Genomic DNA, 17,914 nt, shown 5'->3' on the forward strand with positions numbered 1-17,914 from the left:
CACTGGTAGCACTGTCAAAGATCAAAATATTCTGAACTATTTTCTCAATTTAGCAATGCTTGAAATATATTACCACTGATTTTCATTAGGAAATTGAAAATTGGTCTAGAATAAAATGTCAGTAATCGTATTTTAGTGAAGAACTCCAGGAGGGAAATATGCAAAAAGATCCAGAAAGCATTATTGCAAGTTTTCTAATGTTATTTTTATTTGGATGTCAAAAGCTGAAAATTAAAAAAGAAAACACTGAACAACATCCCTTTTGATTTATAATTAATTTCTTACCTAATACAGGTGTGCCTCATTTTTATAACTGATAAAATTCTGAAGTTCTGTGTATACCAATTTTTCAAACATCAAACCCTAAATGTAAAACACAAAAAGTCCGATAATTCATTTTTAAGCAAGAAATTTTCCTGTAATACAATTAACCATTCCTCTAAGTTATTTGTTGGAAACTAAGAATGCCTTATCTTGATTGAATCAGGAGTTTTTTCCTGTACTGTCTCATTGGGAAGTAGTAACGGCCAATATTTATTGACTACTTATTATGTCCCATGCACTGTACCAAGTGCTTTTACTTAGATAACATTATTTGGTCTCATAACAGCTCTGTGAAGTAGCTACTATTATTGCCCCATTTACAGACAGAAGGTAAAGTTTGCCAGATGTCACCCAGCTAGGTGGGTGTGGAGGCAGGATTTGAACCAGTCTGTCTCCAAAGGCTATGTTTCTTTAACATTTGTCTACAATATTTAATAACTTTTAAACTCTTCGAGTGAGCAGATCAAACTAAATATAAGAACAGTGAGTCTTTGAGGATTAACAGATTTACCTCAAAATCCATTAAACCCAGCTAGCCAGCTAGCAGGAAGAGTAAACTTGTTTTTTGTTGTTGTTGTTGTTGTTGTTTGAGATGGAGTCTTGTCTGTCACCCAGACTGGAGTGCAGTGGCACAATCTCAGCTAATTTTTGTGTTTTGAGTAGAGATAGGGTTTCATCATGTTGGCCAGGCTGGTCTCCAGCTCCTGACCTCAAGTGGTCTGCCCACTTCAGCCTCCCAAAGTGCTGGGATTACAGGTGTGAGCCACCACCCCCAGCCCAAGTCTTCTGATTCAGCTTTCATATTCTGTATTTTTTCTACCATATTAAATATTAAATATTATATTTTCTCAAAGCAAGATATGCCTCTGCTCCACAGCAAGAGCCCACACAACTCCTTGGTGGTTCAAATATTTCTTTTACTTAATTCAGGGAACCATATTACCTTTTTTTTTAAAAAAAAAAAAAAAAAGCAAATAAAAAATATCTAGCGGAAGCCAATAAATTCAAGTTTGTTAAATCACACAGGAATTGAGGCATACCAGAGCTGATTTACCTAAACACGATCAAAGGACCTGAAAGTTTTGCAGAGTTAGCAGATATTGCAAGAAGCACTCTATGATAAGGTCAAAACTGAACTCTGGAGTCGGACTATTCAGGTTCAAATCCCAGCTCCACCACCTACGGATTATATAACCTTATTCATATTCACTTAAGCGTTCTGTGCCTCAATTTCGTCATTTGTAAAATGAGGTTAATAAAACCCTACCTGGTTGTTGTATCAAATGATTTAATACATAAAGTACTCAGAACAGTGAGCACTTGGTATGTGGTAAGCACTTTATAATTATCAGCTCATACTTTGTTAGTTTTGCATAATAAGATATGCTTTTATTCAATATTGAAAGCATATTTGTTTCCTTTTTCTATTATGACAAATATAATTATTACTTCCTCCCACAATTTTTCCTCAAAATAAATTCTATTTCTTTTCAGAATACATCCTCTGTCAGCCACTAAGCATTATTCATTAGCAATAATCCACTGAACAAATATCAGTTCATTTACAGTGTATTTTACCTTTTCTCTCAATAGTCTTCCAAATTATTGAAAATAGTCCAGAATTTTATCAATACTTTCATAATTTTATGTATAGACAGCCATCATTTTAGATAATTTGAAATTCAGAAAAATTTCAGTTTGTCAGCTTTAAGACAGAAAAAGAAACCAGTGTCAAGGGAAAAAAAAAAACAGAAATAAAGAGAAAATACTTGATATCTAAATCATGCCCTTTTGTTGTATGCCCAGTTATATTGCCAGGTTACATGGATGAAGAACTTGCAAAAAAATCGTGTTCCAAAATCCAGATTCGAAAAAGTGGAGACACTGCAAGGTCTCAGAACAGCCGAGAAGAAAACAAGGAAGCACTAAAGAATGGCATCGTATTTATGAATTCTGTTGAATGCTTGATAGCAACACACATAAAGGAGCCAAAAAGAGAAGGAAAAGGCAGTGATTTAGAGAAAAACAAGATAGGAATGAAAGTCAAGGTAGACAGTGACACTGGAATACCAAAAAGACAGAAAACCCAACTAAAAAACAGTGAGATGAGTGTACCAAAAGGACAGGGAGCCCAAGTAAAGAAGAGTGAGTCAGGTGTACCAAAGGGACAAGAAGCCCAGGTTAAGAAGAGCGGGCCGGTTGTACTGAAAGGACAGGAAGTCCAAGTAGAGAAGAGTGAGATGGGTGTGCCAAGAATACCAGAGTCCCAAGTAAAGAAGAGTGAGCTGGGTGTACTAAAAGGACAGGAAGCCCAAGAAAAAAGGAGAGCTTTGAAGATAAAGGAAATAATGGTAAAGAAAAAGAAAGACATGCAGAGAAAGATCCAGATAAAGAATAAAAAGGTGATAAAAACATAAAATGTGATGAAGGAAAAGGCAAAGTTAAAGGAAAGAGAGAATCAGAAATCAATGATGAAAAATCAAAAGACTCGAAAAGAGCAAAGGCAAGTAAAGGAAGGAAGGAAGACAAAAAAGTGGAAGAATAAGGATAAAGTGTTTAAAGGCCTGTAAGACAAGTGATTATTATGATTTCCATCCTCCAGATACAAACCATATCCCAGCCATTGCCTAAACAGATTATAATTATAAAATCCCTTTCATCTTCATATCACAGTTTCTGCTCTTCAGAAACTTTTAAATCTCTCAGCCACAAACCTCAGTTTCCAAATATTTGTTTTGTAATTTAAAACATATGTGATTCAGTCAAGAAAGACTGGATACTTTCTGAAGTAAAACATTTTAATTAAAGAAATGTATAGTAATTTCCTTTGACAAGTATGTCTATGATAGCCTCCCCAACCAATCAACCAATAACTCCTTATGGCAAGCCTGATGTTTGCAAGGCGCTGGTCTAGCAATAAGGGGTGTACAGAAAAACACAAGTCAGAGTTCCTGTGATCAAGTAGCTTATAACATATATAGTCATATATGTATACATGGCAATTTTTTAAGTGAAATCTAAGTTACAAAACAATAGTTTAGATGGACAACATAATCCACCGTGGGATGAGAAAGTAAAGGTGATAACTTCATGGGGAAGGGAGTAGTGGTATACAGCGTATCACAGCAGATAGATAAGATGTTGATGTGCTGAGTGAATTACAAACAGTGAAAGAAAGGCAAAGGGTAAAGTGTCACTGTCTACCATGTCCAGGTGGCAGTGGGCAATTCTGCTGTTACGGCAGACTCATGGGAGGCATCTTGGGGTATAATTCTGAAAAGAAGATTATAAAGGGATTTGAAGAACAAGCCAGGAATTTATATTTTACTCTTCAGGCAACTGGAAGCATTCTACAATGTTTGAGAGGCAGAGTGAGATGAATAAGGTGGTATTATTTTAAAAATAGTTACTCTTGTGATTGTGAAAAATAAGATTGCAAACAAGAAACATCATAGGTAGTAAATCTAAAATTAAGAGGTACTTGGAGTAAGTAAATGGAAAAAGAATAAACAGAAGAAAATTCAAAGAAGAATCACTACTTCATGACTGACTGCATAAGAGTCAGGAAAAGAGAAAAACACAATGGTTTCAAAACTTTTGAAACTAGGTAATAAACAAACTAGGAGATAGTTTTTGGACAGGGAGGGAATAACTAATTGTTGTTTTAAGGGAATAAGCAATAATATTTGTCATTCAAGAGCGATCTGGAGTTAGAAGAATACAGGTTACAATTGAAGCCGTTAGAGTGAGTTCTTCAAAGGAGAAAATACACGACTTAGCAAAAGTCCAAGGACTGAGTTTGTTAGATATAATACATTGAAGAAATTTAACTAAGGGATAGGAAGATATAAGGAAAACCTGCATAATGGAATGCTCCAATAATCAAGGAAGATTAGAGTTTTGAGAAAAAATGGATGATTAAAGGATAGTTGAGACTTCAAGGAAAATAAGGACTGAAAGGACACTGCAGTTGCTATTTGGAGATGACTAATGAACTTGTAAAGAGCACTTTCCAAAGAAAAGTGAGGAGAAGGAAGGTAAGCAGAAAGAATAGAGAGATACTAAGTAGTTGTGGGATGTGTCTTTCAAACATCCAAGAGAGTTAATTTATTTTAGTCTATTTTAAAATAATCACTTTTAGAAATTTCATTTTTATACTGTTCTATTCTGTGCTGGTTTGTCCACACCCTGAATATTACATTCAATTCTATCATGGGATGTGGATAAACTAAATGCCTTCAGGAGAGAAAGACTCAAGTGAGCAGGAAGTTGCCGAATTCCCTGGGAAAACAAATATGAGGAAACAATGAGACTTACTTTCAAATAGGTGAAAGTTCATAATGGATTAGAATGTTTTGTATAGCCCCAAAAATAGATCAGTGAATGGAAGGTACAAAGTAACAAATTTTAGAAATAAGGAGAAGTGGAGGCCCAAAGAGTTTAAGCAAGAGTTTAAGGTTCATTCAGTGAGAATGCTGTAGAGGAAAGTCTCAGGAAACCGCTGAGTAATTAGAATAAATTATCTTTATGGTCCCTTCCAAACAGGCCTCCTGAGAGTCTGTAATTCTAATTATCAAATTATTTGAACTAACTAGATGTCTTCCAGTTTCATACTGATCTGCTATTCTTTGGAGACGTTTGATGAAAAAAGGAGAGAAACCAGACATTAGTCTCTGCCCAAAGTATAAAATGTTTCATAAATGTTTCAGACTACCTAACCACAACCTTAAAAGAGTAGCTCCACAATTTCTAGCACAATCTAATCCACTGGATGGCTGTCTACGGTGATCTCACAGCCCTGCCACAGGTATGGATATGTTCATTTTAGAAGTCACAGAATCCTCAGGTCTTTGATCAGCTGCATAGATTTAGCAAAACTGAGTTGCCAGAAAGAGAGAGAGAGAGAGAGAAAAGAGGATGGAGGACAGATATTGAACATGGATTTTTATATTGTAAATTGCTTCTGTCATCTGTGGAAAATACACATTTAGAGATTTTATCAGCCTTAGTTGGCATACCTCTTGCACACATTATACTGTTACCAGGAAAAATTTTTGACCAGAAAGATTTTCACAGTTAAAAGTATTAGATTTTTGTCATTCTCATGTCATTTTTTTTTTCTATAGCTCTCCCTGGTCCATCTGACAGCTAACTAGTAGGTGTTTTGTTTTGTTTTGTTTTGTTTTTTCTCACTCTTCACCCAGGCTGGAGTGCAGTGGCATGATCTTGGCTCACTACAACCTCCTCCTCCTCCTGGATTCAAGCAATTCTCATGCCTCAGCCTCTTGAGTAGCTGGGATTACAGGCATGCACCACCATGCCCAGCTAGTTTTTGTATTTTTCAGTAGAGATGGGGTTTCGCCATGTTGGCCAGGCTGGTCTCAAATCCGGACCTCAGGTGATCCACTGCCTTGGTCTCCCAAAGTTCAGGGATTACAGGCATGAGCCACTGTGCCTGGCCACTACTAGATTTTATAAGGGTATGACTAATGCAACTTCTCTCAGATTTCTGGTAAGAAGCAGGGACCCTGTCAAGGCAATTACTAAAAAAACAGTAGATATGCTTCAGCAACCCAGCTCAGCTGACTCCGTATCTGTGTGTATGTCTCACTGAAGCAAGAATTCAGAAGAAAAAGATTTCTAGAAACCTCTCTGTATCCAGGGAACATCACACACCACGGACTGTTGTGGGTTAGGGGGTTAGGAGAGGGATAGCATTAGAAGAAATACCTAATGTAAGGCAGGCTGCGTCGCGGAGATTTCGGACACGCCTCCTCCCCTCTCGGGGAGTTCAGACACGCCCCCTCCCCTCGCGGGGAGTTCGTCGGACACGTTCCCCTCCCCTCGAGGCGAGTTCGGACACACCTCCTTCCCTCGCCGGGAGTTCGGGCACGCCTCCTTCCCTTGCTGGGAGCTCAGACACACCTCCTCCCCACCCCACCCCAGAGCCTGGGAAAAAAAGCCCCATCGGGACCTACCTGTTACCATTTTGTCCCATCCAGGCTCCACTCCCTGCCTACTATTTTGTCCTATCTGGCCCCACTCCCCTCCATCCGGGTCCCACTCCCCTCCATTTTGTTTCATCCGGGTCCCACTCCCCTCCATTTTGTTTCATCCGGGTCCCACTCCCCTCCATTTTGTTTCATCCGGGTCCCACTCCCCTCCATTTTGTCCCACTCACCTTGGGCACAGCCAATCGGACGCCTCCACTCCCTATAAAACCCGGTACCTGAGAGGAGTCCGCTCGACTTCTCCGGCCCCTCCTGTTGGACCGCAGAACCTTGTCCGGGAGCCTGAATAAATTCCCTTGCATTGGATTATTTTCGTGCTGGCCTCAGTTTCTTCGTTTTATCCTCGGCGAGAACAGACCTTACACCTAATGTAGATGATGGAGTGATTGATGCAGCCAACCACCATGGCACATGTATACCTATGTAACAAACCTGCATGTTCCACACATGTACCCTAGAATTCAAAGTACAAAAAAAAAGGAAGGAAGGAAGGGAGGAAAAGAAAGAGAGAGAGGAGAAAGAAAGAAATAAAGAACCATTTTCTAAAGGCCACTGAAAAACAGACCAATTTAAAACAATATTTAACCCTCCTGTAAAGATACAGATGTGGAAATCTTAAAGGACCCCCAAAAAAGGAAGGGAAAAATGACAGCTATCAAAATGACACCATGTTTAACAAAATGATGAAAGTTTTAAGAAAATGCATAAATATGTACTCCTAAGATAGTTGTAATATAAAAGTAGGAATGTGAAATGTACCTTAAGAAATCAATAGTGGTAAATTTTGTTTTGCAAATTAGCTAATACAAATGGCAACGGTCTGTTCGCAAGAATAAATGGAAGTCATACTATTAGTCATTTTACATTTAGGAGCAGAACATAGGAAAGAAAAGCAGAAAAGTGAGTTTAGAGATAATGAAGCTGAATGAGAAATACAAAATATTAGGAAACAATTTATGTAAAATCAGTTAATGTGGCTCCTATCCCAATTAAAGAGTCCCTGAGTTAGTGCATTAAAAATGCAATTTCCCGCTGCCTGGGTGCAGTAACTCACGCCTGTAATCCCAGCACTTTGGGAGGCCAAGGCCAATATTATACTATACATCTACAATATCAAAACTGTATGGTACTAAAAAAAAAACAGATTCATATATCAATGGAGCATTATAATACAGAAAAAGACCCACACAAGTATTCCCAACTGATTTTTTGACAAAGATGCAAGAGTAATTAAATGAAGAAAGAGTAGAAGTTTCTACAGATAATATTGGAATAAATGGGTTTCTACTGGACAAAAAAAAAAAAAAAATTGCCAGGCACAGTGGCATAAACCTATGGTCCCAGCTAGCCAGGATTCCAAGGAGCAAGGAGTACTTGAGCTCAAGAGTTGAAGACCAGCCTGATAGACATAACAAGACCCCATCTAAAAAAAATTAAAAAGGGCAAAATATTTGAACAGAAACTTCAAAGGAGAGATATAGATACACATAAGCACATGAAAAGATATTCAACATCACTAGACATCAGAGACAGGCAAATCTAAACATAATGAGGCAGCACTACAGAGCTACAAGAAGGGCTAAAATAAAAAGCACTTACACTACCAAGTGTTGGCAAAAAATGGAGAAACTGAATCTCTTATACATTGCTGGTAGAATGGTAAAGGTTATCTAAACCCTGGAAAACAGTTTCTTATAAAGTAAAAAATACACTTACCATATACAATCTAGCTAACACCATATTCTTGAATATTAGAAATAAAATATTCCAACAAAAACCCATACAAGAGTATTCATAGCAGCTTTATTAGTAATAAACTACAACTGGAAACAATACAAATGTCCTTCAGTGGGCAAATCCATATAATGGAATGCTCAGCCACAAAAAGGAACAAACTACAGGAAACTTGGATGGACCCCACAGATATTATGCTGAGTTTGAAAAGTCAATCTCAAAAGGTTTCATGCTGTAGGATTCTATTTACGGCAACTCTTGAAATTACATAATTACAGTGATGGAGAACGGATCAGTAGTAGTCAAGAGATAAAGTTAGGGGAGGCTGGGTGTGGTGACTGAGGCCTATAATCCCAACACTTTGGAAGGCCTCAATAATAGGTTTGCCCAAGAGCAGATTACCCAGAATGATCGCTTTACAGCACTCCTGCCTAGGCAACAGAGTGAGACCCTGTCTCAAAAGAAAGAAAAAAGGAAAAAATTTTCAGCACCCTATGTCCTCTTTTTCTGGAATTCCAATCACAGGAATGCTGGGAGTTCAAGACCAGCCTTTGGCAACATAGTTAGACCCCATCTTTAAAAACACATACATACATACATACATACATACATACATACATACAGGTTGGGGGAAGGTCTGACTAAAAAGAGGACAAGGGATTCTTTGCGGTGTTGAAACTATTTTGTATCTTAACTGTAATGGTGCTTTCCTAAACTTATACAGGTGATAAAGTTTCATAGTACTATGAGACAGGAATAATACAGGGTGGTTGCAGGAGGAGAGAAACTTCCAGGCTGTAGTATCACATAACTAGCAAAAAGCAACTGTTGAAATACCTGCAGAAGCTATGGGCTGATAAGACCCTGAAAAAACTGGGTGTGGATCGAGCTGGCTAAGAGCCAGTGGACCCAAATGGTGCTGGATCTGACCTAGGTTTCACCCAGGACCTCATTATATGCTCATTAGCATACAAATCCCACACCCACCAGTGCCATGACAGTTCCCAGAACACCCATATTTGGTGTAAAAATAGGTGGAATTAGAGTTCCAAGAAATTGGAACTCCACCTTTTTCCAGGAATCTTCATGAATATTCCACCTCCTGGTTAAGGAAACCCATAAAGGTAGCAACCCCAAGCCCCCTTGTGCCTGAGTCTCTTCAGTACGTCTGCACTGCCTTTTCTTCCTGGAGTGTGCACTTTGCACTTTGCAGTAAATCTCCGTACTTTCACTGTCTTACTCCTCCTTGAATTCCCTCGAATCCCTCTCCTGATGGTGCAAGAGCCTGGACATTGGCAGAGCCAAGGTGCTGACGGCACTTGGGGACCTCGTCCCGCCCACCAGTATAGCTATAGACCCCCAAAAAAGCGTGTAAAAAATGGTGAGATGTGAACGAGGCCTGTAGTTCACTGAATAGCGTTGTATCAATGTCAGCGTCCCGGTTTTGCAAATGTATACGATTGTGTAAGATGTTACCATTGGGGATAAATGGGTGAACGATAAACTGTTTTAAAACTACACTATTTTTGCAATTTCCTGTGCCTTAATTCAAAAAAAAAAAAAAAAATGGGGAAGGAAAAAAGGAAAGAGAACAGGAAGGGTCCCAAAACGGATATCACACCTGTTGTTCCGGGAGAAAGTAAAAGTCAAAAAAGCATTGCATTTAGTTCAGGTTTCAGCCAAACTGTGAGATCCCACGTTATTTAAGAGGCAGGCGGAGGAAATGGCTTTCTTCCTTGGGACTCCGCCCTTGAGGAATTTTCCTTTTGAAGCCCTGCGGCGGTGACTGGGGCCGCCAGGCCGGCAACCCGGGGGCGGCCTCCCAAACGCCAGGCGGAGACACCGAGGGCGGCGCGGCCGGGAGGCGGGACCCGGGCCTGAATCCCACGCGGGCGCGACTTCAAGGCCTCTTTCCCGGCTCCCCAACAACTGCTGAGTGTCTTCCCCTCGCCTTTCCCGACCACCCCTTCCCCTCCACAGTTCCCCTTCACACACGTTCTCCCCTCAGGCTTCCCCCTCACGCGCCTCCACCCCTCACGGCTCCCCTTCGGGCTCCTTCTCCCCGCACGGTTCCCCTGGAGCCCCTTCTCCGGTCACATTTCCCCCTCACAAGCCTCCACCCCTCACGGCTCCCCTTCAGGCTCCTTCTCCCCGCACGGTTCCCCTGGAGCCCCTTCTCAGGTCACATTTCCCCCTCACAAGCCTTATTCCCTCCTGGTTCCCCCTCAAGCGCCTTCTCCCCTCAAATCTCCCCCAGGTTCCTTCTCTCCCTCCCATTTCTCTCCCCAGTTTTCTACCTCTCCTAGTCCCACCTTCCCCAGCACGCCAGCACCTCTCACCCTAAATCTTCTCCCCACTCCCCTCAACCCACTGACCCGCACACCCCTCACCCCCTCTTCCCGCAGGCACTGTCTACCTTTCTGGCCTTCCACACACTCCCACTTCTCAAGCACAAACACCCAGCTTCGTCTCACCCAACTCTGCCTATTCACTGCCTGACCCACCCCACCCCATCGTCCGCTTCCTCCCCATCTTCCCTCTCCCCAGGAGCCCTTCCCCCTCTTCCTCCTCACTTCACCACCCCGTCACTCCCTCCTCCCTCTCCCTGCCCTCAGTCTCCTCGCTCCTTCTCCTCCCTTTCACTGTGCTAGGTTTTGTGGTAGGAAGAGAAGAGTGATTATACCTGAGGAATAGAAGGTATAACTCCCTCCCCAAACACGGCTAAAATCACTTCGGAAAGAAATAATCAGGCAGACAAGGGGAATAGGAAACAGCAATAGACTGTAATGCTTTTCTGGAAAATTGGTGGAAAGCAGAGCTGATGAAGGTGGAACCTATTGTGCACCCAAAGAAATGCTACCGAGAAGGAAAACTGCTGTTGAGACAGCCCTAGATTTCTAGAACTGGAAAGCTAAAAACTAAGAAAGTCTAGGCTAGGAGGGTAAAGCTGAAAAAGGTGGACTGATTGAGAAAATCTGTATAAGGAGTTAGGGCTGAGATCTTTCCCTGTTCTTGGTCTGCACATCCAATAACCTAACTTTTCCCCAGTACCATTCTTGACTTAAAACAAGAATCAGTAAACTTTTTCTATAAAGGGACAAATATTGGCCAAGCACGGTGGCTCACGCCTGTAATCCCAGCACTTTGGGAGGCCGAGGCGGGTGGATCACCTGAAGTCAGGAGTTTGAGACCAGCCTGGCCAACATAGTGAAACCTCGTCTCTACTAAATACAAAATTAGCTGGTGCAATCGCGCTATTGCACTCCAGCCTGGGCAACAAGAGTGAAACACTGTCTCTAAAATAAAATAAGGGGCCAGATATTTACTTTGGCTTTGTAGGTCCCTATCAGCTCTATCAAACTACTCAACTCTGCCTTATAGCACAAAAGCAGCCATAGACAATAATACATAAATGAATGAAGAACATGGCTATGTTCCAATAAAGCTTTATTTATGGACACTTAAATTCAAATTTCATGTAATTTTCACACATCGCAAAATATTATGTGACATTTTACATGAAATGTAAAAGTCATTCTTAGCTCATGGGCCATACAAAAACAAGTGGCAGACTGGATTTGGCCCATTGAGTGGTAGTTTGCCCATCCCTGGCTTAAAGAGTAAAACTATGAATAAACCAGGAATAAAGTCGGGCACAGTGACTCACTCCTGCAAACCCAGCACTTAGGGAGGCCGAGATGGGCGGATCACCTGTGGTCAGGAGTTCGACACCAGCCTGGCCAACATGGTGAAACCCCATCTCTACTAAAAATACAAAATTAGCTGTCTCTACTAAAAATACAAAATGGTGATGCCTGCCTGTAATCCCAGCTACTACTCAGGAGGCTGAGGCAGGAGAATCACTTGAACCCTGAAGGTGGAGGTTGCAGTGAGCTGAGACGATGCCATTGCACTCCAGCCTGGGCAAAAAGAATGAAACTCCGTCTCAAAATAAATTAATTAATTAACCAACAAACCAGGAATAGAAGGGAACTTCTTTAACCTGATAAAAGGTATCTATTTTTTTTATTCTAAAACACTTCTTCCAAAAAGAGAAACTTGGGATGCATTCTCATTAAAATTATGAAGAAGATGAGGAGACTACTATCATCACTTTTATTCAACATTGTATTTTGGTCATTACCAGCATAATGAGATAAGAAAAAGAAACCAAAAGATTGGAAAGGAAGACAGAACTGTCAACATTTACAGAGGATATGATTACACCATAGAATCTAAAGACAAATGAATCTAAAAACAAATTACTATAAATAATAGGAAAGTTTAATGAAGCAGCTGATATAAACTCAATCCTCTATTTTCACATTTTTTATTTCCTATTGCCTATGTTTTCATCTTTTTGTTATACTTGCTGGGATATTTATTTTCCTTTTCCTCCCCAAACCTTTATTAAATACTTAATTCTGAGTGCTCGTATTTTAAGTTTCTAGGAGCTCTTTACTTATTTTTTAATTCTTGTTTAAGTATCTTGTTCTTCGTAGATGTGAAACCTGCTTTTATTTCTTTGAAGACATTGATTATGGTTGTTTTTTAAAGTTTCTTCTGAATTGTCTCTGTTCTTCAAGTTCTTCCATATTTTGAACTCTGCCTTTGTTATTGTATACTTTCTTTGCATTTTAATCAGACTTAGAGGTCCCTTCTGAAATCAGCATCTCACTCTCCAACCAAAACAACATCTTTGCAGCTCTAGTGCTGTAGAGTTCCCACTTCCTTTCTTCTTTGACCTCACTAGTACCTTCAGGCACTTCACCCTTTTGTGTCCAGTCAGCTTCCTTCCCTTACTGACTGCATTACCTGAAACTTTCTGGCCTAAACCATGATCAGTCAATTCAGTTGCACCCACAATGCAAACATCCCCTCACTGGATCAGATTAACTCTGCCCTCTCAGTTGTCGGAAGATTAAAAAGCCTGTGTGTTAGACTCCCAATTCATGTCCACGTTCCTCTGAGCCTCCAACATGCTCACTTAAGCATGTCCTTCTTCTATTGACCAAGGCAGCTTTTGCAGACCTTCAGGCATATTCTTAAACCACTTTCTAGTCCTCATTCTTAGCAGAGGATCATGCCTTACATCCTTACATCCTTCTCTCATATCTCAGTGGAAGTGGCGTTCCTCCTTCCATACGCATTTTCCATACAGATTTTCTCCCTTCACCTGTGCTCTGGCCAGGTGAGTCTCAAACTTGAGCATGCATTACAATCACCTGCGACATTGCTAAAGCCCAACTCTCACAGATTCTAATTCACTATATCTGGGATAAAGTCTAACAATTTTGTACTACGACTCAGGTACTAAACCAAATAAACAAGGTGCTTATTTTTCTTTGATGCTATTGGCCTTAATTATTTCCCTATTTCTAGAAGACACTATCTGTCTTATGGCCTGCTGAAATTATGGCCTTCTCCCTACCTCTTAAAAAGACATTATTATTTTGACTATTTCTTACACAGGGAGAAAATTCATAACTCACAACTTTATCAATTGCCCCAGAGATCTGTCCTCACATCCTCCTCTCATATCTCAGTGGAAGTGCTCTCGCCAAATGATTTTCAAACTTAAGCATGCATCCAAATCACCTGGTGCATTGCTAAAGCCCCAGTCCCACAGATTCTAATTCACTGCATCTGGGATGAAGTCTAACTATTTTGTATTACTAACAAGCTTCCAGGTGATGCCAGTGCTACCCATTTGTGGGTAACATCCTTTGAGTATCCTGTTCTAGATTCCGTCATCTCCTGTCTCCCAGAAACCCTTGCTTCATCTTCAGCCTCTGTCCTGTTTCCCATGCCCATACCTTACTTGCCCTTCAAACACATACAAACACAGTTAAGACTCTCCAATCTTTAAAAAAAAAAAAAAAACCTTTCAGAATATTCAGAATATATCATCCTATCATGCGCACATTTTCTTTATAACCAAGATTTTCGGAGGAATCAGGTACATGCCCTTTACTTCCTCACTATCCGTCGCACTTTGCAATTTGATTTCCATTCCAACTAAAGCATCAAAACGACTCAGATACTAAACCCAGTAAACAAGGTGCTTATTTTTCTTGATGCTGGTTGGCCTTCTTTTACTAGTTCTAGAACACACTACATGTCTTATGGCCTGCTGAAATTAGGGCAATCCTCCCACTTCTTGAAAAAAACATTATTATTTTGTATCTTTCTAACCACAGCACAGATGATATAGGACTAACAAAATACAGCTTCTTCCCTCTTTATTTTTTATTAAATGCAGTGCAAAGTAAATCTAAATCTTAACCACACTGCTCTTGCCTTTTCCCAGAGGTAGGAAGCCTTTTATGATTCAAACTATCCTGTGCCTTAAAGCCTCCCGCCTCCCCATGTAATGGTCCTCATTGTCCCTGGGAAGCTTCTCTTCCTTAAGTGATGATGTTCCCAAGGTTCTGACCTGTTGTCCTTTCACTCTGACTCTCTACCTGGGCCATATCTTCCATGCCATGGCTTCGCCCCAATAATATGCCTGCCTCCTTGATTTTGTCTAGTCTTGCGAAACCTTTGACTAATTTAGGCCAAACGCATGTTTTGAAGATGTTATTTGATTTTATTAATAATCTTTAAAACTGTCTTTACCAAAGATCACTGAAGTTGCATGAACTAAAAGGCATTAAAATTTCTATTTATCTGATAAAATATTTGAGTGCTTATTTTTCTATAGGCCAATTACAGTATTTTTGTATATTTTGGTAGTGAAAATATCACAAACACACAGACATACAAACAGAAGCAGATTTTATAGATTTGTAAGATTTCTCATGTGCCAGTTTTTAAAGCTTCTCTTCCTCATTTTGGATAGTGTCTTGATTACCTGTTCCCTGCCCTAAATAATCATCAGCTATGCCACTCCAAATCTTCATTTCTAAAGGGACAATTCTTAGGTGAAATGAAATAGGGAATTCATATTTTACTTAAACCAAGGAAAAATGATATGAGTAAAAGTTCCGTTAAGATGGCCAGAAAACTGTGTGTGACAGCTCATACCTATAATCCTAGCACTTAGGGAGGTCAAGGCAGGAGGACTGCTTGAGCCTAAGAACTCAAGACCAGCCTGGGCAACATGGCAAGACCCTGTCTCTACAAAAAAATACAAAAATTAGCTGGCATAGTGGCATAGTCTGTGGTCTCAGCTGCTGAGGAAGCTGAGATGGGAAGATTGCTTGAGCCGGGAGCTCAAGGCTGTAGTAAGCTATGTTCTCGCCACTCCATTCCAGCCTGGGTGACAGCACAAGACTCTGTCTCAAAAAAAGAAAAAGAAAACAGATGGTTAGGAAAAATACACCCACTGAAATTTTTTGTTTGTTTGTTTGTTTGTTTTTTTGTTTTTTGAGACAGAGTTTCGCTCTTGTTACCCAGGCTGGAGTGCAATGGCGCGATCTCGGCTCACCGCAACCTCCGCCTCCTGGGTTCAGGCAATTCTCCTGCCTCAGCCTCCTGAGTAGCTGGGATTACAGACACGCACCACCGTGCCCAGCTAATTTTTTGTATTTTTATTAGAGACGGGGTTTCACCATGTTGACCGGGATGGTCTCGATCTCATGACCTCGTGATCCACCCGCCTCGGCCTCCCAAAGTTGAAATTTTTTTAAAGATGTTAGTTTCTTCATTGAATTACTAGCTTTAGGGTGGAACTCTTTAAGGAACAGGGCCAGGAAAGCACACAGTTCCTAGGGCATAATAAGCAGGCACAGCTGGAAGGCAAAACAGATCTCCCAAAGTTAAGGATCCCACTTTTACACTGAATCCTGGGTCCTCAAAAGAGGAGACCACCATGGGACAAGACAGTGCAATGCTTTTACAGTGCACTTCACTGCAAGGACATTCCCCTGAGGCTGGTGGGCAACCCAATGGCAATCAGTCTATTCAGTAATCACCCAATCCTCCATGGGAGTCTTATCCCTCATTCCATACCTTATCTAATTGTGCAAAAACAAGCAGTACCACCCTGTAGTAATAACTACTCACTGTAAACAACTAGCAATGGCCATCTCTAAAAGTATATTTCTCTCCTAGCTAGTCAACAGAATTCAGTTGATTAGGAAGTTTTTACAGAGAGAGCAGAGGCTTTAAAACAATATCTGTACACATATATCCTAAATAAGTTTTAATTAATTTGACTTTAACTACAGAGCTCTTCAAGAAAGTTCTTTCAGATCTCTTATTACCAGTTTTTAGCTGAGAAAAACAGCTGATATTTCTGGCTTTTGAACTCTACCAAGGATAACCTCCCATCTGAAACCAATGAGTCTTAACTAAGGTTATGACAACCACAGATGCATATCTCCAAAGCGATAGCAAACAGTTTTTGCAAGATCTAGGATCTTTGCACCCCAAAGGTAGCTCAGAGGAAAGAAAATTCAAGACAGGAAATCAGAAGCTTTCTATCAATAAACAGCAAAAAGTCCCACAAATACCAAGCCAGAAAGGACTCATTCCCTGAGCTGGGAAGTGATCCCAGACCACCATGGTAAAAAGGGCAGAGACTTAGGTACTGAGCTAAAGCATAGGGTGGTTGCCAGTGCTCTTCCCAGAAGGAATCTAGAGCAGTCATTTTCAAGCTTGCAAATGATTTTAACTGCTCAAGAGAATTTTTAAGGCTAGCCATGACACTATTATTTAACCTTTCTTCAATTGTTTTGGATAAGAGATCTCTAAAATCCTATTTCTTTCAATGGTGTATGTGCTTACTTCCTATAGAGACTCAAATTAAAAGCCTTTGTTAAATCCTAGATGGTAATTTTCCAGGTTTTTGCCATATAAACAAGATGTATTCCTAGAAAGTGTATAAAGGAGGCATCCCCAAGTATTCCCTCTCAGAAATGGGTTTAAGATAGCAGAATACAACAAAAGTCTATAGAAATAGGACTGGTTTTTGTTGTTGTTGTTGTTCCAATAAATCCAACCAGCAGAGATGGGACCTTGGGACCTTTTAGGAAAAAACTCACCCAAGGGCTTGACACATTCAGGATGAAGAGTGTGCTATTGTGTCTCAGACTCCCAATCCTTTCGGACCAGCCACCTGACTTGAACCCAAAAATTCCCACCCTCCAGTTGGCAGAGATCAAGAGAGAGAGTACCCCCACATGGTTGCAAAGTCAAGCTCTCAACCACATAAAACAAGACAAGAGGGAAATCTCATCCAGTTTTTGTTTCAGGGACCTGCAGCAAAGTTTGTAACCGACCAGTCTGCAGGGCTGGCTTGAAAAGCAGGCTTATAGGGACCCTAGGCCCGTATTCTAGTCTATGGTACCCTTCTCCATGACAGAATGACACAAAAAGGTAGAGACAAAGGAAGGTGGCAAAAAAAAAAAAGGTGATTTCTGAGGAGGGGCTAAACAACATGAATATTTATAGTTCAAAGTACCAAAAGTACACAAGATTCACTACAGCCTAAGACTAGTCATGCAAATCTTCTTCCCTATTAATCAAAACTTTGCAGAGGAGACAAACAGTGATTTTTATTGTTCACTTAACTCATTTGCAGAGAGAGAGAAAGGCCAGAGGCTAGCTGGTAAGAAATTAGGTTTTTACCAGCTTGTCAGGTTTCTGGCCTCCCTTTCTCTGCTGCTTCCAGAAGAGAAGAGTGGCTTTTGATGACCCTGCTTGCTGCACCATAGCTGTGGGGGCCAAGCCACATTACAAAAGAAAATCATTCCTTTTCTTTTCATGGAACCACAGGCAAAAGCCTCCCAGTTTGCAAGAGGCAGCCCAACAGGCTGTGTGGGGGAACTAAATTAACATTTCCCATTCCAGCCAGAGTTATATAAACATGTCAAAACACTGACACTAGTCACTCTGCTCAG

At 40.6% G+C, this 17,914-nt stretch overlaps 1 protein-coding gene across 1 annotated transcript in view; it reads left to right on the top strand.

Moving 5' to 3' along the window:
• Nucleotides 1-10,413, top strand: part of TSBP1 (testis expressed basic protein 1) — a 37,763-nt gene extending 27,350 nt beyond the window's left edge. The window contains 5 exon segments of the mRNA XM_012440679.3: nucleotides 2,131-2,637; nucleotides 2,640-2,821; nucleotides 2,823-2,890; nucleotides 10,050-10,250; nucleotides 10,359-10,413. Of these exon segments, the coding sequence (XP_012296102.2) occupies nucleotides 2,131-2,637; nucleotides 2,640-2,821; nucleotides 2,823-2,890; nucleotides 10,050-10,250; nucleotides 10,359-10,413 (1,013 nt within the window).
• Nucleotides 10,414-17,914: the final 7,501 nt, after the last annotated feature.

The sequence above is a fragment of the Aotus nancymaae genome, unplaced genomic scaffold (genome assembly GCF_030222135.1).
Source record: "Aotus nancymaae isolate 86718 unplaced genomic scaffold, 86718_ANA_hifiasm-v0.15.2.pri h1tg000040l, whole genome shotgun sequence".
Taxonomy (NCBI): Eukaryota; Metazoa; Chordata; class Mammalia; order Primates; family Aotidae; genus Aotus; species Aotus nancymaae.